The sequence below is a fragment of the Gorilla gorilla genome, chromosome 13 (assembly GCF_029281585.2).
Source record: "Gorilla gorilla gorilla isolate KB3781 chromosome 13, NHGRI_mGorGor1-v2.1_pri, whole genome shotgun sequence".
NCBI lineage: Eukaryota > Metazoa > Chordata > Mammalia > Primates > Hominidae > Gorilla > Gorilla gorilla.
Genome location: NC_073237.2, coordinates 69,044,677 through 69,066,825, shown reverse-complemented (window position 1 = coordinate 69,066,825; position 22,149 = coordinate 69,044,677). Strand labels below are relative to the sequence as shown.

General features: G+C 37.0%; 1 protein-coding gene across 1 annotated transcript in view; it reads right to left on the bottom strand.

Moving 5' to 3' along the window:
• Positions 1 to 11,494: 11,494 nt before the first annotated feature.
• The window catches only part of TMC1 (transmembrane channel like 1), a gene marked incomplete at its 5' end in the record, with an annotated part of 194,750 nt that continues 184,095 nt past the window's right edge, over positions 11,495 to 22,149 (bottom strand). The window contains 3 exons of the mRNA XM_055350074.2: positions 11,495 to 13,836; positions 19,133 to 19,184; positions 19,286 to 19,364. Coding sequence (XP_055206049.2) covers positions 13,814 to 13,836; positions 19,133 to 19,184; positions 19,286 to 19,364 — 154 coding nt within the window. The remainder of the gene's footprint in view (positions 13,837 to 19,132; positions 19,185 to 19,285; positions 19,365 to 22,149) is intronic.

Sequence of the window (22,149 nt, the reverse complement as noted above, 5' to 3'; positions counted from 1 at the left end):
TTTTTCAGGGTTATCCTCACACCATGCACAGCAATGTGACATCACATCAAATTTTTCTTCATGAATGTTATACAGTTTGACCGCCTTAATACATAGATTTATTCCTAAAAATTTGTACCAAATTAATTTTCCCCATTTACTTCTGTCATTAAATCTGACCTATATCAATACTGGAAAAAAGGTTTGATTCCAAAAGAAAAAAAAAAAAGATTTAGGATTTTAGCACTCAGTTCAATGACACTGTTGACTCACAGTTCTTATGCATTTAGCCCATGTATATAATTACTGCAAGATACTAACCATGGCTATAGAACCCTACACTCTAATTATGAAAACATAATCATTACAAATTGCTAATTCCATGGCTGGATTACATAATAGAACAAGTAAGCAGTTGTTTAGAGAATCAGCAAAGCAGTTTTTTTTTCCAGAAAGAAACATCTGACTTCAGTATGCATGTACGTTTAGTGTTGTTAGGCTTTTAAAAAAAATAGAAATGGGGTCTTGCTTTATTGACCACACTGGTCTCAAACTCCTGGCCTCAAGTGATCTTCGCACCTTGGCCTCCCAAAGAGCTGGGATTAGAGGCACGAGCCACTGCACCCAGCTTGCTAATATATTTTGTTTTAAATTAGATGTTGGAGAGTACCATGATATTTGCAGTGTTCAGTCCGGTAAAAGTCATGATCAGGCTTTGCCTGATTCTCATTTCAATGGTATTTTCAAGTGCTTCACAGAGTTTATATGTATGACCAAGCAGAGAAATTAATTACGTCACAATGCAAATATTTAGAACTCCATAAAAACAAGGATGACAACCTTAACTATTATTGAGCACTATGTGCCAGGCATGGTGCTATGTACTTTGCATGCATTATCTCATTTAATCCCAAATGAAAACTTTATGAGGTAGGACTGTTATTATCCCCGTTTTTAGAAGAAAGAAACACAAGATTTTGAAAGGTTGAATAATTTTCTTAAAGTCACATGTCAGTTTTTGCCTGCTTTAAATGATCATGAACATTCCCATTTTGGAGGACGTGTGATTGGCTAATATATAAACCAAAAAATCCAAGCATACAAAAAATCCAGGCCTACTCAATACAAGAAAGAGGAAACAAATAACAAAATGAATAATATTCTGGCGACTTCTAAGCTGCAATATTGAAGAAAACAATAGATAACTTCTGCAGCTCCATTTGAACACATTGTCCACTAATATTGCAGGCTAGCACTGAGCCCCAAGCCCAGCTGAGCCAATCAGACATGTTGCTATAAACCTATGCTAAATATGAATGAGCCGGATAAGTTTATACAGCCTCTAGCTCCAAAAGGCCCAAAGGTTTTCAGAGACCCCAGCAGTTGTATTGGCCAATTTCTTTTTTAGTTGCAAATATTTTATTCCTACTTTCAGTAGAAACAATACCACACAGATAATAAAGCTAGGAAGCTCTAACTTTTGACCTAGTGTTCTGTTGAGTACAATGTTATCCTCCTTTCCAGGTTCTGAGCTGAAAAGTAACTCTAGGATCCTCCAAATTCTCATCCATGGTTTTTCCACCTGCAGCAATGGGAAGGTCAACTAATTTGTGCCTGCTTCCACTTCTTTCTATATAAAATAAGCATAATTATATTCTATCTTAATGGAGATCATAAATTTAGAACTTGCTTTGTCTTTAAAGATAATGCATCTAAAATAGCTACCAATAATTATTTGGCAAATTGGAGAAAGTGTTTTTCCTGTCTGGAGCACTAAACAATCTCTTAATTCTCTTTCCAGTTTATCATCATCACTCCTTAGATATAATGTGTTGGCTGTTACAGAATATTTTGGTGTAACTAAAGGAAAGTCAACTCAGAAGATGGACTATAATAACGTGGTCTTATACTGTCTATACCTTTTCATTCACTACTCTTAAATATTCTCTCAGTGATGGTTTTGGTGATAAGGAAATAATTGAACCTGATCAGTTATTCTCAGATGATTTATGAAGAGTCACAATTTTAGAGTTTTCAGGGAACATCGATATTCTAATTTGCTTTCGTGATGGTATTTTTCCCTTAAAATTCCCTTAATGTTGGCAAAATCTGAAGATGGACAGTTAAGGCTTTCAGCAGCTAAATCACCCTGTGAATTCAAGCTGGATACATTGAATATGTCATGATCCACTTGACATTATCAATTACTAATTTGATACATTATGGATGATTCTATGGATGTATTTGAATTTAGGTTTCTATTAGTTTATATATGATGCAAAGTGAATGATCCAGAAAAGAATTGACTGGAATCTTACCAGTGATAGAAAAGATGCCAAGGTCATGCATCCTGGGCTTTACTTTAAAAAATATATATTATTCTTTTTTATTTCAATAGGTTTTGAGGAACAGGTGGAGTTTAGTTACAAGGATAAGTTCTTTAGTGGTGATTTCTGAGATTTTGGTGCACCTATCACTCAAGCAGTGTACACTGTACCCAATGTGTAGTCCTTTATCCCTCAACCCCCTCCCACCCTTTCCCCTGAGTCCCCAAATACCATTGTATCATTTTTATGACTTTGTGTCCTCGTAACTTAGCTCCCCTTTATGAGTGAGAATATATGATGTTTGATTTTCCATTCCTGAGTTAGAATAATGGTGTTAGAATAAAACCATTATTGGTCTCCAATTCCATCCCATATGTCATTTCTTTTTATGGCTGAATAGTATTCCATGGTGTATGTACACCTAATTTTCTTTATCCACTGGTTGATTGATGGGCATTTGTGCTGGTTCCATAATTTTGCAGTTGCAAATTGTGCTGCTATAGGCATGCATGCGCAGGTATCTTTTTTGTATGACTTCTTTTCTTCTGGGTAGATACCCACTAGTGAAATTGTTGTATCAAATGGTAGATCTACTTGCAGTTCTTTAAGGAATCTCCACACTGTTTTCCATAGTGGTTGTGCTAGTTTACATTCCCACCAGCAGTGTAGAAGTGTTCCCCTTTCACCATATCCCTGCCAACATCTATTATTTTTTAATTTTAATTTTTATTTTTATTTAGGCCATTCTTGCAGGAGTAAGGTGGTATCGATTGTTGTTTTGATTTGCATTTCCTTGATAGTGATGTTGAACATCTTTTCATATGTTTGTTGGCCATTTGTATATTTTCTTTTGAGAACTGCCTGTTCACGTCCTTAGCCCACTTTTTGATGGGATTGTTTTTATTTTTATTTTTTTTGGTTCTTTTGTTTTTTTTTTTTTCTTGCTGATTTGTTTGAGTTTCCCATAGATTCTGGATATTAGTCCTTTGTCAGATGCATATTTTGTGAAGATTTTCTCCCACTGTGTGGGTTGTCTGTTTATTCTGCTGATTATTTCCTTTCTGTGCAGAAGCTTTTTAGTTTAAATAAGTCCCACCTTAAAAACAATTTATCCTTGTTTTGTTGAATTTGCTTTTGGGTTCTCGGTCATGAATTCTTTGCCTAAGCCAATTTCCAGAAAGGTTTTCCCAATGTTATCCTCTAGAATGTTTATTGTTTTGGGTCTTAGATTTAAGTTTTTCATCTATCTTGAGTTGATTTTTGTATAAGGTGAGAGATGTGGATCCAGTTTCATTCTTCTACATGTGGCTTATCCCAGCACCATTTGCTGAATAAGATGTCCCTTCCGCATTTTATGTTTTTGTTTGCTTTGTTGAAGATCAGTTGGCTGTAAGTGTTTGGACTTATTTCTGGGTTCTCTATTCTGTTCCATTGGTTTATGTGCCTATTTTTATACTAGTGCCATGTTGTTTTGGTGACTATAGCCTTCTGGTATTCTTAGAAGTGGAGGAATGTGATTCCTCCAGATGTGGTTTTTGCTTTTGATTTTTTGTTTGTTTGTTTGTTTGTTTTGCTTAGTCTTCCCTTGGCTATGCTGGCCCTTTTTTGGTTCCATATGCAATTTTGGATTTGTTGTTGTTGTTGCTGTTCTCTGAAAAATGATAGTGGTATTTTGATGGGAATTGCACTAAATTGGTAGATTGCTTTTGGCAATATGGTCATTTTCACAATATTGATTCTACCCATCGATGACCATGGGATGTGTTTTCATTTGTTAGTGTTGTCTATTATTTCTTTCAGTAGCATTTTGGAGTTTTCCTTGTAGAGGTATTTCATCTCCTTGGTTTGGTATATTCCTAAGTATTTTATGTTTTTTGTGGCTATTGTAAAAGAGTTTGAGTTATTGATTTAAATCTCAGCTTGGTTTCTGTTGATATATGGCAGTACTACTGATTTGTGTACATTAATTTTGTATCCTGAAACTTTGCAACAGTTTGACTTCTTCTTTATCAATCTGAATGCCCTTTATTTCTTTCTCTTATCTGATTGCTCTGGCTAGGACTTCTAGTACTATGTTGAATAAAAGTGATAAAAGTGCGCCAGCCGCAGTGGCTCACACCTGTAATCCCAGCACTTTGGGAAGCCAAGGTGGGCAGATCATGAGGTCAGAAGATCGAGACCATCCTAGCTAACACAGTGAAACCCCGTCTCTACTAAAAATACAAAAAGTTAGCTGGGCATGGTGGCGGGCACCTGTAGCCCCAGCTACTCAGAAGGCTGAGGCAGGAGAATGGCATGAACCTGGGAGGCAGAGCTTACAGTGAGCCGAGATTGTGCTACTGCACTCCAGCCTGGGTGACAGAGTGAGACTCCATCTCAAAAAAAAAAAAAAAAGTGATGAAAATGGACATCCTTTTCTTGTTCCAGTTCTCAAGGGGAATGCTTTCAATTTTTCCCCACTCAGTATATGTTGACTTTGGGTTTGTTGTAGATGGCTTTTATTACTTTAAGGTATGTCCCTTCTATGCTGAATTTGCTGAGTGTTTTAATCATAAAGGGATGCTGGATTTTGACAAATGCTTTTCTGCATCTATTGAGATGATCATGTGACTTTTGTTTTTAATTCTGTTTATGTGGTGGATCACATTTATTGACTTACATTACTAAACCATCCCTGCATCCCTGCATCCCTGGTATGAAACCACCTTGATCATGGTGGATTATCTTTTTGATATGCTGTTGGACTCTGTTAGTTAGTATTTTGTTGAAGATTTTTACATCTATGTTCATCAAGGATATTGGTCTGTAGTTTTCTTTTTTGTGATACCCTTTCCTGGTTTTGATACTAGGGTGATAATGGCTTCATAGAATGATTCAGAGAGGATTCTCTTTCTCTGTCTTGTGAAATAGTGTCAATAGGATTGGTACCAATTCTTCTTTGAATGTCTGATAGAATTCAACTGCGAATCCCTCTGGTCCTGGACTCTGTTTTGTTGTAATTTTTTAAAATAACATTTCAATCTCACTGCCTATTATTGGTCTGTTCAGAGTTTCTATTTCTTCATGGTTTAATCTAGGAGGGTTCTATATTTCCAGGAATTTATCCATCTCCTTTAGGTTTTCTAGTTGGTGTGCATAAAAGTATTCACAGTAACCTTGAATAATCTTTTGTATTTCTGTGGTATTGATTGTAGTGTCTCCTGTTTCATTTCTAATCGAGCTTGTTTGTATCTTCTCTCTTCTTTTCTTGGTTAATCTTGCTAATAGTCTATCAATTTTGCTTATCTCTTCAAAGGACCAGCTTTTTGTTTTATTTATGTTTTGTATTTTTTGTTTTAGATTCCTTTAGTTTGCTCTGATCTTTGTTATTTCTTCTCTTTTGCAGGATTTGGATTTGGTTTGTTCTTGTTTCTTTAGTTCCTTGAGGTGTGACCTTAGAATATCTATTTATGCTCTTTTAGACTTTTTGATGTAGGCATTTAATGCTATGAACTTTCCTCTTAGCACTACTTTTGCTGTATCCCAGAGGTTTTGATAGGTTGTGTCACTATTATTGTTCAGTTCAAAGAATTTTTTCATTTCCATCTTGATTTTATTCTTGACCCAACAATCAGTCAGGAGCATGTTGTATAATTCCCATGTATTTGCATGGTTTTGAAGGTTCCTTCTGGAGTTGATTTCCAATTTTATTCCACTGTGGCCTGAGAGAATACTTGGTATAATTTTGATTTTCTTAAATTTATTGAAGCTTGTTTTGTGGCTTATCATATGGTCTATCTTAGAAAATGCTCCACATGGTGAGGAGTAGAATGTATATTCTGCAGTTGTTGGATAGAACGTTCCGTATATATCTGTTAAGTCTATTTGTTCTAGGGTATAGTTTTAAATCCATTGTTAATTTGTTGATTTTCTGTCTTGATGACATCTAGTGCTGTCAGTGGAGTATTAAAGTCCCCCACAATTATTGAGTTGCCGTCTATCTCATTTCTTAGGTCTAGTACTAATTGTTTTATACATTTGGGAGTTCCAGTGTTAGGTGCACATATATTTAGGATTGTGTCATTTTCCTGTTTGACTAGCCTTTTATCATTGCATAATGTCCGTCTTTGTCTTTTTTAACTGTTGTTACTTTAAAGTCTGTTTTGTTTGATATAAAAATAGCTACTCCTGCTCACCTTTGGTGTTCAATTGCATGGAATATCTTTTCCTACCCCTTTACCTTAAGTTTATGTGAGTCCTGTGTTACGTAAGTCTTGAAGACAGCAAATGCTTGGTTGGTAAATTCTTACCTCTTCTGCCATTCTGTATCTTTTAAGTGGAGCATTTAGGCCATTTATATTCAATGTTAATATTGAGATGTGAGGTATTTTTCTATTCGTCATGCTAGTTGTTGCCTAAATACCTTGGGGTTTTTTTTTTATTATTGTGGTATTGTTTTATAGATCCTGTGAGACTTATCCTTTAAGAAAGTCCTGTTTTGGTGTATTTCTAGGATTTGTTTCAAGATTTATAACTTCTTTTAGTAGTTCTTGTAGTATTGGCTTGGTAATGGTGAATTCTGTCAGCATTCATTTATCTGGAAAACACTGTATCTTTTCTTCATTTATGAATCTTAGTTTTGCTGGACACAAAATTCTTGTATGGTAAATGTTTTATTTAAGGAGGCTAAAGATGAGACCCCATCTAGCTTGTAGGTGATCCCTTCTTGTAGCTTGTAGGAATCCCTTCTCGCTTGTAGGGTTTCTGCTGAGAAATCTGCTGCTAATCCAACAGGTTTTCCTTTATAGGTTAACTGTTGCTTTTGCCACACAGCTCTTAAGATTGTTTCCTTCATCTTGACTGTAGAAACCTGATGACTATGTGCCTAGGCAATAATCTTTATGCAATGAATTTCCTGGGTGTTTTATGAGCTTCTTGTATTTGGATATCTAGATCTCTAGCAAGGCCAGGGAATTTTCCTCAATTATTTTCTCAAATATGTTTTCCAAAGTTTTAGATTTCTCTTCTTCATCGGGAACACCACTTACTCTTAGGTTTAGTCATTTAACATAATCCCAAACTTCTTGGAGGCTTTGTCATTTTTAATCCTTTTTCTTCATCTTTTGTCACATTGGGTTAATTAAAAAGCCTGGTCTTTGAGCTCTGAAGTTCTTTCTTCTACTTGCTCAATTCTATTGCTGAGACTTTCCAGTGCATTTTGCATTTCTCTAAGTGTGTTTTTCATTTCCAGAAGTTGTGATTGTTTTTTATTTATGCTATCTATTTCACTGGAGATTTTCCATTCATATCCTGTATTTTTTTTTAATTTCTTTAAGTTGGACTTCACCTTTCCCTGATGCCTCCCTAATTAGCTTAATAAGAGACCTTCTGAATTCTTTTTCTGGCAATTCAGAGATTTCTTCTTGGTTTGGATCCACTGCTGATGAGCTAGAGTGCTCTTTGGGGGATGTTAAAGAACCTTGTTTTGTCATATTATCAAAATTGTTTTTCTTGTTCTTTCTCATTTGAGGAGATTATGTCAGAGGGAAGATCTGGGGCTCACGGGCTGCTGATCTGATTCTTTTGTCCCACAGGGTGCTCCCTTGATGTGGTGCTCTCCCACTTTCCCTAGGGATGGGCTTACTGAGAGCCAAACTGCAGTGATTGTTATTTCTCTTCTGGGTCTAGCCACCCAGCAGAGCTACTGGGCTCTAGGCTGGTACTGGAGGGTGTCTGCAAAGAGTCCTGTGATGTGATTCATCTTCAGGTTTCTTAGCCATGGATATCAGCACCTGCTGTGGTGGAGGTAGCAGGGGAGTGAAGTGGACTCTGTGGAGGTCCTTAGTTGTGGTTTTGTTTAGTGTGCTGGTTTTGTGTTAGTTGGCCTCTGGCCAGGAGGTGGCATTTTCAAGAGAGCAACAGCTGTGGTAGTATAGGGAGAAAACAAGTTTGCCCTAAGGTGGCCTAGATAAGTATTTGGGTTTCTCAGGCTGTGGGCGGGACCATAGAGCTCCCAAGAGATGATATCCTTTGTCTTTGGCTACCAGCGGGGTTAGAGAAAGAACCTCAGGTGGGGACAGGATTAGGTATGTCTGAGCTCAGACTCTCCTTAGGTGAGGCTTGCTGCGGCTGCTGTAGGGGATGGAGGTGTGGTTCCCAGGCCACTGAAGTTATGTTTTCAGGGGGATTATAGCTCCCTCTGCTGCATCATATGGGTCACCAGGAAAGTGGGGTAAAGACAGCAGTGATAGGTCTCACCCAGATCTCATGCAGTTTGAGTGGCCAGTCTCTCTCCCACTGTACCCCACCAATAGCACTGAGTTTATTTTGAGGTAGCTGGTGAGCAAGGCTGAGAATTTGCCCTAGGATACAAGCCTCCCTGGTGAGAAAGCAAGCAGGACTTTCAGGTTTCACACCTCCCTGCTTGCTGCAACTTTACTAGTATCTGCACTCCCAGTTCGCCCCCTCCCCCAGATTATGTCCGAGGAACTTTGTGTTCAGTCAAAATTGTTACAAAGTGCAGCTGGGAATTTCCTTTTCCCTGTGGTCTTTCCTCAGTTTTACTGGCAGTCCTCCCCAGGAGCCCCTGCAAGACAAAGTCAGAAATGGCTTCCCTTGGGACCAAGAGTGCCCACAGGGCTCTTCCCACTGCTTCCTCTACCCCCTGTATTTCACTTGATTTCTAAATTTATCTCATCTCCAAGTAAGGCTAATCCTTCTCCCGTGATCTGGACCTTCAGGTTCTCCAGTATGTGTGTTTGGGGGCGGATGTTACCCCTCACACTTTGCGCACTCACAGTTTTTTGGCTGTCTCGCAGAGCCTGCAGAGGGAAGCTGCTTCCTCCAAAGAGTGTGTGGATTTTCTTGGCTTTCCTGGTATGTTCCTGCAGTATTTCTTGGAGCAAAAGTTCACAGTGTGAATCTCCACACGCTGTTCTGTTTGTCTGAGTGGGAGCTGCAAGTTAGTCGTGCCTCCTATCTGCCATTTTCCCCTATTGTCCCATGGGCTCTATGTCTGAACCACGATAGTAACCTGAAAAACATGACCTTCATGAAAGTGACAATACAAAAATTCAAATCATAATAAAATATCAGGGACACTATCTGTTTTCATTGAGTGAGAGAATAATTTTGGACCAGTTATTTTTAATAAAATCAAAACATAAATATAACTAATACCAAAGATTTCTAAATCAAACAGAAAAAAGTTAATTTCACACGTGGCACTTTGGATTGGTTATCAGATGTAGATGACACTTGATTTTATGCATCATGTGAGATTTGGCTTCCAAATAATGGTTTTAAATGTTTTCCTTAACCTTAAAATGTCTTTAAAAGAAACAGAGATAATTCCTATAGAGAGTTTATGTAACCACAAATAAAATAGTATAAAGAGAAAAATTTAGTGACTTCTAAGGCTCATTGCTATGAAATAGGAAACATGTTAAGTGGTAGTAAGTAATATAATTGATCCATATGTTGATCAAGCTGCGTTAAAATGTGTATATATTGATTTAAAAGTCTATATTGACTATCAATGCCTTGACACAAAAATGTGTTCTAAAAGGAGTCAAATTTAAAGTTAATCCTTCTATTTTAATGTAAAGTTAACCTTTGCAATTTAATCTTTAAATTAAGTGTACAAAGTAGAATAATTAAACTCATTATGCTATATTAATGTAGAGGAATATTTGATACCTATTGAGATTTCCTGAAGTAATTTTTGTGACATAGGAAAATCTTTAATTAAAAAGTGGGATAAAACTAGATATATCTTATGATCCACACTTTTTTATTGAGTCTGTGCATATATAATTGCGAATCTAAAACAAAATGTTAACAGAAGTTATTTTGAGTGGTGGAAATGTGGGACTTCTACATTTTTATTTTATTAACATTTTCCAAATGTGCTGTCATTAATATATACCATTTTATAAATTTTTAAATAACCATAGGATTTGTATGGAAACTTCTTTGTGGTATATATGAAGAAAATGTGTGTAATACAACATCTAACTTGTCAGAAGAGGACAAGCATTTTATGTACACATTTTTTCATTATTCATAACTGCTGAGTCATCAAAATCAGCCCTGGAAAAGGCAACCGGACCATTCGAGGCCAAATAGCCAAAGTGATCTGTTACAAAAGAACTTCAAGAAAAAGATAGCTCATGAAGGGGCTTAAGAATTCCTGATGCCATCATGTAATGGCATTTCCTTCTTACAGGAGTTATATGGGAATGAAGGCTATGACCAGTTTTGTGGTTTTTTTTTTTTTTTTTTTAACATCAAGGTTAGGTCTCAAAGTCTCCTCCAAGAATGCAAGTGCATATGTGCATTGAGAGCTGCGAACACATGCAAATCTCATTCTTGAGTCTCTTGTTTTTGAAATCCTGCTTACTTATTCTTTTGGTTATATTTCTGGCTGTCATACTTGTAGAGATCCATCAAGATAGGAAAACATAGCTCAGGTCAAAATTTTGTTAATATAAACCCCTTGATAAAGCTTAAACTATGTGTTCCTCTGAGAAGCCTAAATAAATAATTCAAAGAATGTGTTGAAATGCAGTTCTTTGTTTTTCAAGTGAACAGCAAAGCTCTTTAGATAAGTAAATCTAGTTTTTGCACATATTTCTCGGAGCTTTTTTATTGTTCTCAGAAGGAATAAAAGGCGAAGTCTAGATTTTTGTTTGCTTCTTTACCTTCTAAATTTCTCCAATAGCTTTGATTATTATATATGGAAATGAAGATACAGAAATAAATAATAGCAATCAGATCATCCTAGTGGAAGGCTATTCTCTGAATAGCCATAAAACAGCTTTGGAAGTGGTCTTCATGTTTCAGATTCTTGTCCATATAGTAATATGAAAATATTTTCAACAATTCTCTGGAGACCGAAAGGGTTAAAATTTCAAAAGCTGCTTAACTTAAATCAGGTGACTATTTAGGTGCTATAAAAATCCAACATATTTTTTAATTTATGGAAATATTGAAACTCGGCATATCATGTCTGAATGTCTATAACGTGAACATTCGTCCTAAAAGTACATTGCCTTTAGGAGATGAATGTCTTTGGGGAACAGTTTGTCATCTTTCATCATCTTTGTGACATAGATCAAGAGAAGGAAGTGCAATCCACATTGTAAATGTGGCAAAACAATAAATCAATTTGCTAATCTTACTACTACACAGTGCAAAAATGATCCAAGTAGAAATAAACACTAGCTTTATTTACTCATCTGCATTATAATCTAATTAAACAATAAACTCAGCCTATCAACAGATAATCCATTTCTTACACCATAGTAAAATTTTTTCATGCAGGTAACAGAAGTTTTTGTCTCATAACACAATTGCTGTAAGTTAAATTGATTCAATTTAATTAGCAAGCATTTATGCAGCACCTACTTGTGCACAGCAATATACTAGGCATACAAAAGAGTTAGAAGATATAACCCCTGCTCACAGAGAATTTACAATAAGGACAAGAAAGATAATCCATGCATTCAAAAAATAATAAGGAACCATTACAAGTCACATGAAAATCAATATAAATAATAGACTCTGAATTACAGACATAAGAGCCCAAGGAATCCTAAAAAGGGAGTGATAAGATTGAGAATGGAAGTCAATCTGAAAAAGACAGCCAGAGGAATAAAGTTTAGAACTGGCAGGGAAACAGTGCGATTATTCTATGGCTGCATTTTGATGATCAGAAAGAATGAGAAACTCAGAGACAGGATAATAAAAATCAGCAAGTCAACTGCAGGGAATGGCAAGCAAATTGGCTTAGCTTTGGAAAGGCACACTGAGTTAGGCTATGCAATTAAAGTCGCACAACAAGGCTAGTGAGGGCATTGAGTGTTACTACTTAAAGTCAATTCAAACTGTAAATCCATAATAATGCTTAAACATATCTATAAATTAAGGCCCCCAATAGAAGTGTGTTTTCCTGACCTTAACAAAAAAAGCAAAGAAAAAAATTATAGAACATTAGAATCTAAGCTTACAGGATATGATTGTTAGAGTAGGTAGTTAGGCAAACATAAAAACATAAGCAGGGCAAGAGAGGCCCCCCCACCACCCATCCCACAGGAATGTCAGGTGACCATTTGGTGATGGTCAGGTGGTGGTTAAACTATCTCTCTAAAATAATAATTAGCGGCAACCAGTGCTAGGGAAAGACAGTCTCCCAATAGATAGAAAACACCTGAACTGGAGATCTTACGAGTTGGGCAAGTGGGCTCAAGCATGCCCACTAAGCAAAATGGCAGAATTTAACTAGTATATGACCGTCCTCCAGGAACGCTGGATGGTAAGGGAAAATGTCACAAGTGAGCATGCACACAACTTCAGTAACACATTGTACACATAGCTCCTTCCAACTGCTGGCAGGCCACCATCCACACGGACAGCCCATCCACCAAAAAAATCAAGGGGGGAGAGATGCAAACTCCAGAACCATGCCAGTGTATAGAAACCCAGGTCAAAGCTGAACAGGGCACTTGGAACTCTCAATTTGCCCACTTGGCTCTCTTCCAAGTATATTTTATTTCCTTTTGTTCCTGCTGTAAAACTTTTTAATAAACCTACACTCCTGCTCTAAAACTTGCCTCATTCTCTCCCTCTGCCATAAACCTACTTCTGCCCCTCAGCTGAATTCTTCCCTCCAAGGAGGCAAGAATCGTATCGTTTGATGCAGACCTGTATGGATTCACCACTGATAACATGATCATTGGAAGACAAATGAGCAGACTGTGAGAGAACAGCAGTCATTTATGATGTATTTCCTTTTTTTTTTTAATTTTATCTCATAAAAAGCTAGGTTGTGTAAGACTCATGTACCTTCTCAAAGTAAGAGATCTTCGAGATCTTCAACTCAGTGCTATCCAGGCCCCAATTCATATAGGATTTTTTTTTCTTCTAAAAACCCTATTTCTTTTCATACTGAATCCAGCACCAAATACAAAGGTTTTAGGAATATATTTGTGGGGCGCGTGGTTGGGGAGACAGGTAGAAAAAAAGAGAAAATAAGGTATTGGTTTCAAAAAGTGAGTTAATGAATGATTACAATGAGTACTTTTTGCAAATATTTCTGAACTTAGAGGAAAAAGGGTGAAATATTTCTGCTCTCAGTTTAAGGAAACTCAGGCAAAAGAAACATATAAAATGAAAGTTCATATGAGCAAATTTTTTTTAATTAACCCACCAACTAAACCAGTAAACTGTATTGCTGGATTACACTCACTTCTAAACTCAATTTGTTAAAAAAAAAAAAAAAAGTCACGAAATGGAGCAGGGGAGAGAGTGGCTGTGCAGAAGCAGTTTCTGACTTGGAATAAAGTTAGATTCTTCTTGCTCAGGTAGGACTGATGATGCCTTAATTGGCCAGCATGACCTTGAAAATCCATCAAGGGTAGAACACGAAAATAGCAGTTCCACAGTGCTTGTTCTCTGGGCGTTCACATATTGCATTACTTTTAAACAGCAAGGCAAAGTGTACCTTTTCTGGGCTCTCAGGATACTTATTACTGGCCACCAGCAGCTGCAGCTGTTCACAAAATGGAAAAAAAAAAAAAAAAAAAAAAAACAAGGAGAGAGAGAGAGAAGATGAACAGGAGGCAAATAAAAACGTAGCTTTCAGTGTGCTTAATGGTTCTGAATGAGGTGGCCAGAAATCTGTATTGTCCAAATATGCTCTACTTTCCCATAATATTTACCATTTTAATGTTCAAAATATTTCCATGTTTCTTAGTTTGCAAAGGCTTCACATATTCTAAACAAGGCAGAATGAATGTACTACTTTTTTGTAACATTTATACATTATTGCTTATGTGATGAATATTTTATATTTTTCCAATAAAAGAGTTCCTCATTTTTCAGTAGATATTCAGTAGGTGTTTACTGGGTGGCCATACACATTATGGAAAAAATATCAGATGAATAGCATGCTATAGCATTATATTATCATTTAAAACAATAAAGATAACAATAAGCCTTAATTAGAATTTAGATCTTATAAGTCAGAATTTTCCATTCTTAAGTACTAATTTGATAATATTAAATTATACAAAAGCACTGCTAGTATATGTGATGTATGTGCTTCAACCACCTCATCTTCTGCAGAGACTAAACAATTCTAATAAATTCCCACTAAGGTAGACTCCATCCCAGACTCTATTTCAAAATAATACCTCAGGTAAGCACTGTGGGATGAACAGAGTGAAGATGGACATCAAACCATTGTTCTCCTAGTGTAGGAAATACAAAGGTTTGCCTAAACTGCGGAGGTAAATACATTGAATTGAACTTTCACCCTTTCACAAACATGACAGTCAAGAAATTTTGAGGGGGTTGGGGAGGAAGATGGAGGGGGTTGGGGAGGAAGATGGAGAAGGTTGCATAAACCTGCAAGGAGGGGGAGAATAGGGGAAGAGACATCAATGATGAAATTTTAGAAGCTGGAAAGCAGATAGATTAATGATAATGACTTATCAATTCTAACAAACTGAAAAGCTAAGCCAGGGGAGGAAAAAGACAGTAAGCAACATAATTTACACATAAAATCTCCGAAACGTTCAGTAATTTGCAGCAACAGGTACCTCTGGAAGTAAGGAACCAATACAAACAGGATGTTTTAGCTGTTTAAGAAGCAGTCAAGCTTGGTGGGGCGAAGGGGTGGGGGTTATTAAAAAACGAAGCAGCAGCAGTCAGAGTCTGAGATCGGCTTCACTTGGTACAAATGAATAATTGCTCCCCAACCCCCACTGCCTTTAATCTGGCAGAAGACTGGAATAATTTTTTCTAAAAAGAGTAAAACAGAGATGCTTCTGGGTTAGAAGACCACAGGGAGTGCCGCAGTAAAAAGAGGGGGCTAAGTGAGCATTTGTAGGTTGAAAGCTGAGCCCCACCCGTGTTGTTTTTCCCACTCAGGTGCTGCAGATTTGCCAGGCAAATCTTTACTCTCTGGGCAGGAGTTCGGAAGTAATTTTTCTGAGGAATCTGATCAGCCTAAGAGGAGAAGCCTAAAAATACTGACATGGGGGTTCAGCGGCAGCCCAGGCAGAGTCCCCCAGTGAGGATCTGCCCACAAGCCCCATCCATGTGCTTAAAGCTTCAAAACCCACCTTTGCATCCTACCCTGAAATATGAGCTGAGGGTCACAAAGCAGGGGAATTACCAAGCAGGGGAGAAAGAAGGACAAAACAGCTTAGAGAAAACAGACTATCAAAGGCAAAGAAACATCAAAAAGAGTTATTAATATTCTCATAAAGACAAACCAAGCCATTGCAGCCATTAAACAAAAACAGCATGCTGTTTAAAAAAGAAGAATTAAAGAACAAAACAGCTTGCAGAAACTAAAATTATGATAGCAAAAGTGAAAAGGCCAAGAGAAATGTTAAAATTTAAAGATAAGGAAATGTTCATAGGTAAAGCAAAGAGACAAAGGGAATTTAAGGATGAAAAATAAATTAGAAATTCCACATGCAAAAAAAAAAAAACAGAAAATGGAGGGAAAGAATTTGTAAACAATTCAAGAAAATTCCCTTCAACCAAAGAGCAAAAGAACCCATTGATGAGTACACAAGGAATAAAAATAGATCCATGCAAGATACACCATCATGAAATTCTGAACATGCAGATAAGGAGACCCTAGAACTTTCCAGATTGGAAAACCAAACAGATAATCAAAAATACAAGTTGCTCAAGAAAGACTAAGAATCACAATGGCTTTAAACTACTCAAGAGCAACTGTGGAATCTAAAAGGCAATGGGAAACCTCTGAAAAAATACTATTTTGAAGGGATATTATTTCTAATATAATTAGATGAGTATTTTTGACCCCCAAACTATCAGTCAAAAGGGAGAGTAAGAGAAGAACAATTTCAGATAGGCATGGTCTCAGAAAATTTGCCTCTCACATACCCTTTCTTACTGGCAAAATGTGAGCAAACCAAAAGAGAGGAAGTTGGGGAAAATGGAAAACACAGTATCCAAAACAGGATAAAGTGACAGAGATCCTGTTGAATGACAGTGAAGAAAAATGGAAGGATGACAGCTGTATCCCAGACACACACTAGTTGAAATTGGAGAAGTGCAGAAGATTCTGGGAAAGATTTCTCCAAGGAAATGAAATGGATAGATAACCCAATATGTCTGAATATATTGAGAGTATAACTCAATAAATAGCAGAGATTTGGAAATTAAATGAATCACTGAAACATATATAAAAAATAAGAAAATGTTTAAAAAGAGAAATTATGAATTATGAATCCTGAGAAAATTTTAAAGTATGCACGAGTATCATAGTTTACTACTTGGCTTAGCTGTGAAGACTGTGTGTCCATAATAATGTATACTGGCCTAACCAAAATAATAATATAACTACATAGGTAGAATGCATAGAGAGACTGGGGCAAGAGTATAAAAATCATTTAAATATTATCTATTAAAATTATTATATCCATTGTAGTTAATAATTTTAAGAGATAAAACTAAAAAGTCAAGAAATTACAACAAAATTAGGTAATTTGGAGATAAATATCTAAAAATCAACGAAAAAATTGAAAGTGTTTGTCTTAGGGTAGTTGAGTGTAGAGGAGGAGAAGAGAGCAAAACTGGTGTAGGAGGCAGAAGAAGATGCTGTTTTTCATGATAAGCCTTATAGAATTATGAAATTCTAAATGAAACTCTAAATTATGCACACATGTAGTATTGATTTAAAAAATTAAAAATTTCATTAAAAACTAGTCTGGTAACTGTACATCACTGTAATCATCTAATTCAGCACCCAGCATTCAACTTTACATTTATGCATGCTAGATAGAAAAGAGAGAGGAAAAAGAAAAAAGGCTAAGCATAAAGAAGGCAACAAAACCAAGTCTTGAACATTTGTTGTTTGGGGACACCCAGCATCCTTTTCTCCTTCTCTCAGGTAGGTGTGACCTCCCCAGTGCATTTCATGTGTCAGGAAAACAGACCAATCCTAGCTTCAAGGATGGGTCCTGACTGACTTCAGTAACTTACCATACTCAGACACAGTGACTGGCACAAGGATGGATACATGACCCATATGGGGCCAATCTGAAAGGAGGAGAGGTTGAGGAATTTCTAGGAAAGAAGTTTTACTGTCTAAGGACATGGCATTGGAAGTTGCTGCATCCATTCCTGCTGCCATAAAGGTCAGCCAATGTGAAAGGAGTTTAGCTTCAGAGATTCACAGAGAGGTGGGCTCAGACCTGACCCTGTTATAACTTAGGATAAAAAGTGCCCTGAAGGCTGGGCACAGTGGTTCATGCTTGTAATCCCAACACTTTGGGAGGCCAAAAAGAGAAGATCACCTGAGCCCAAGAGTTTGAGAGCAGCCTGGGCAACTTAGCAAGACCTCACTTCTACAAAAAAATTAAAAATTAGCCAGGCATGGTGGTGTGCGCTGTCCCCACTACTCAGGAGGCTGAGGAGGAAGGATCACTTCAGCCTGGGAAGTTGGAGCTGCAGTGAGCCGAGATCATACCACTGCCCTCCAGCCTGGGCCACAGAGCCAGACCAGGTCTCAAAAAAGAAAAAAAATCCTTTGGGTATATACCCAAAGGATTATAAATCATGCTGCTATAAAGACACATGCACATGTATGTTTATTGCGGCACTATTCACAATAGCAAAGACTTGGAACCAACCCAAATGTCCAACAATGATAGACTGGATTAAGAAAATGTGGCACATATACACCATGGAATACTATGCAGCCATAAAAAATGATGAGTTCATGTCCTTTGTAGGGACATAGATGAAGCTGGAAACCATCATTCTCAGCAAACTATCGCAAGGACAAAAAACCAAACACCGCATGTTCTTACTCATAGGTGGGAATTGAACAATGAGAACACTTGGACACAGGAAGGGGAACATCACATACCGGGGCCTGTCGTGCGGTGGGGGGAGTGGGGAGGGCTAGCATTAGGACATATACCTAATGTAAATGATGAGTTAATGGGTGCAGCACACCAACATGACACATGTATACATATGTAACTAACCTGCACGTTGTGTACATGTACCCTAGAACTTAAAGTATAATAAAAAAATATATATATAGAAAAAAGAAAGTGGCCTGAAGCCATACATACCATTTCCCTGCATTTGTGTGGTCGAATAAATTACTCTTTCTTAATTAAACCAATTTGAGTGTTTTATTACTTACAGTGGGGAAACAGTCCTACTAATGTAAAGAGTTTTAAAGTTAGGAGTGAGGACAAAGTTGGAAAAGGTTTTCACTAAAGTTCTTAGGTATCACCTTTCCGTGGGGAACTCAAAGCATATTATTAATTTTGGCAACTAGAAGTTGGCTTTACTCTAATATTTTAAAAAATAAAGAGGTTTTTAAAAAAAGAAAGTTTAATGGATTAGAAAGGGCTTCTGGCAATCAGTGGTGGAAAGCCCAGAGGACCCTCTTGGGATCTTCTTGCCATATCCTTCCATGTATGAAAATAGTCAACATGGGCAGGAGAGCATCTGCATTTGTATCTGCTGTTTGTATATGACTATATGGGGGATTTCTTCATTTTCTGCGCATTTTCAAGGTCACTTTTAAAAATCACTACTGCCAAGTTTATATGCCCACATTTTCATTTCTCTTTTTTTCCTCCCACTAGAAAACAACCAAATACCCTGGATGTGATGCCTGAGAAGGGCTAAAAAGGTGGAAGGTAAGGATTGTGGAATGACTCGCTCATGGCAATAATGCCACTCACCATCCAATGGAGAAAAAGCAAAAAAAAAAAAAAAAAAAAAGAAAGAAAAAGAAAAAGAAAAATTACAAACATTACAAACATAAACGTATCTCCAACCTGCTCGTGCAGCTGCCATTTTCTTGTTTCGCATTTTGTTCTCCAAAGCTTGCTACACAATAAAAAATAAGGGGAAAAAAGTAGATTTCTCAGTGTTTTCTACTACTTGACATTAATAAAGATAATATTTCTATGAAATATATTGTATCATACCATTTTCATCTTCTTTTTTAGATCCAGATTCGCTGCCTTCTGGCCCTTGGCAGTAGCATTGAGATAATAGATGGCCAAACTAAATTAAAAAGAAAAAAAATACAGTGTAAGGTATATTTCAGTTCCCCAAGATACTTCTTAAATTTACATTAAGTAAATTATGAAATATCAGCATGGGAATGAACATTAAGCTATCTTCTACTCTAAATCTCTTGTCTTATAGATAAAAGCTGAGGTCCAGAGAGGTAAAGAGATACACTCAGGATGACATAGGGATGAAGCTGGGGTGAAGTTGGAAAGTTGGGGCCCAAGACTCCTGATCCACAGCCTGTTCTGTCTGCTATTTCACACTGCCTAATATTAGCTTTTTCCTGGAAATGTATTCACATCAGTTTAAATTATAATTGAAAGTAGCATTTTAAATGAATGGCAATGGCATCCCAGAGAATGGAAAACCTACTGCAGCTTAGGGAACATGCCGAACAAAAAGGAAAACGACTTTCTGCCTTAAATTTCGTCCTTTGGCCTTTGCAGCTAAGAATGTAATCCTCATAGGCATAGATAATGAACATGGAATTTTTTCCGTAGAATGTATTGTTTGCATTTCTTTCTCCCTCAAAAAGAAAATGTTGTATAAAGGAATATTCTTGGATTTTAAATGACATTTACATTCTAGAAAGGGCAAATTCTAGCCAGACAATTCTGTAAAAATAAATATGCTTATCTTCACTTAAGGCAAAATGAACAAACAAACAAAGAAGAAATGCAGTAAAAAAGGTAACTTATATTACTCTTTGCTGCAAATAACTGGATATTGAACACATTTCCTCTACTCCCCAAAATGAAAGACAGTATCCTTTATGAGCCATCTGGTGCTAGCAACACAATTATTGATACGGTTTGGCTGAGTTTGTTTATCTCTTACATGAGTGATGGGAGTTTTACTAAAATTACATACATAAATGCATGCAGGGCAATATCTGGCATGAAATAGGTGCTCAATAAATGTTTGTGTGTGTGTGTGTTTGTGTGTGGTGTGTATTATAAGGATTTTCTTAGAAAAGTTCCTGGATTTGGAAGATGAACTCAAAGATTTCACAAGTCCTTTCAAGTTCTGGAATTCTCTATTTATCCACCATGATTTTCTGCCTTGTAATGCACGTTAAATAAGTATTCCTCACAAATCTTTTTCTAGTCTCCAAAGGAATGAAACTGCCTGCAGAGAACTAACCTGAACTCTGCTTAGATACCCGAAAGCCATCCAGGTTGATTTAATATAATCCATTGGGGGAAATTCAACATACTAGTACAATTCTCTAATTAAAGGTAATAAAAAGCTAAGCCAATTGTATGGGCCCCAAAAATAGAAGATGAGATCTCAGAATTTGAAAAAATATACTCAGTAATAAGCTAAAATCTGGGTTTTAAATCAGAACCTCAGAGCAACAATCAACCTTTCAGTACATCTATTTGACATTTGCATGGGGCCAGCTTTCCTCCAGGCTGTCCAGATCAAAGCAAACTAGGTCCTGCAGGATGAAGATGACTGCCAGACTGTTTTGTATGGCCCATGAATTAAGAATGGTTTTTCTGTCTTTTAAACGGTTATTATTAGTAATTACTTAATTAAGATCCTCAATTTTGCCTCTTGGCCTAATTTGCCTCTGGCCCTCGAATTAGGAAAAGTGTGCTGACCCTGGGTCTATACCACCTCGGACAAGTGGCTTTCAGCCCATCTGAAATTCCCACTGATTCTGATCCCTGTTTGGTGCTGCAAGTGAGTGTAGGAAATAAGGAGAAGACATGAGTTTCAATTCCACTTATTAGTCACTTGACTTGGGGCAGAATTTCAATGTGTTATTGATAGTATGATTAATGAAGCCAGCTTCTCAAAGCCGTTATGGGAATTAAATGAGTCAGTGTGTAAATAGTACCTGAAACAAAGGCAGTGTTAATTCCTTTTAAACACTCTTAGGACTGATTACTAAATCTCTGGATTAAGGCATTTGAACAATGCCACTCCTTCACTTAAAAATAAACATGTCTCCTAATAAAGTAAGAATATGGTAACGAAATCTGACATTTACATTGTGTGTGTGTGTGTGTGTGTGTGTGTGTTTTAAACAACACCTCATTCATACCACTAAAGGGCCTTGACTCTCAAAGGCCGCAGGATACTGATTAACATGCTCTCAGAAGCCACTGTATCATGGACATGTAGAGAAAGAAAATTGTTTCAAAGGCCATCTGGTGAAACATGCTGCATTCAGTAGGTCATTTTCTAATGCATCTGTGCCAGAGATTTACTATCAGATTCTTAATAGCACCCCATTATCAACGTTATGTAATATATAATGGTAATCTGATTTACTGTTTAATTATCCCTACAGGTTATTAGCTCTCCCTCACAGAAAGCCTCGTGGTATAAAGAAGTGAGCACTGGATTTACTGTGAAAGGATCTGCTTCAGGTCCTTCTATGACCATTTTACTCTCTCTCTTGTCCAGGGAAAATCACTTTCTTTGTGTAAATCAATTTCTTAGGTTATAAAATTGAAGAAGATAAACCTGCCCTCACTACTTTATGTGGCTTGTGATCATGACAATAACTGGGTCACAATCCCTGCTCATTTACTGCAAACCACTGGGAGTTTTCTCCCTGAGATTTCCTTGTTTTACCTTTATTTAAATGAACCAAATCCTTTGCATCAACTTTGTTCTTAAAGTGTCCCTGGGGCTGTTTAATATTTACCCGCTGACTGAGAGTCGTGGCAGCTCCAGACATTCTATGTAGGAGGCACTCAGGGACTGAAAGGAAGAGATGGATGCTGCTTTTGGCTCTTCCACAGCAAATCTATACTTTTAC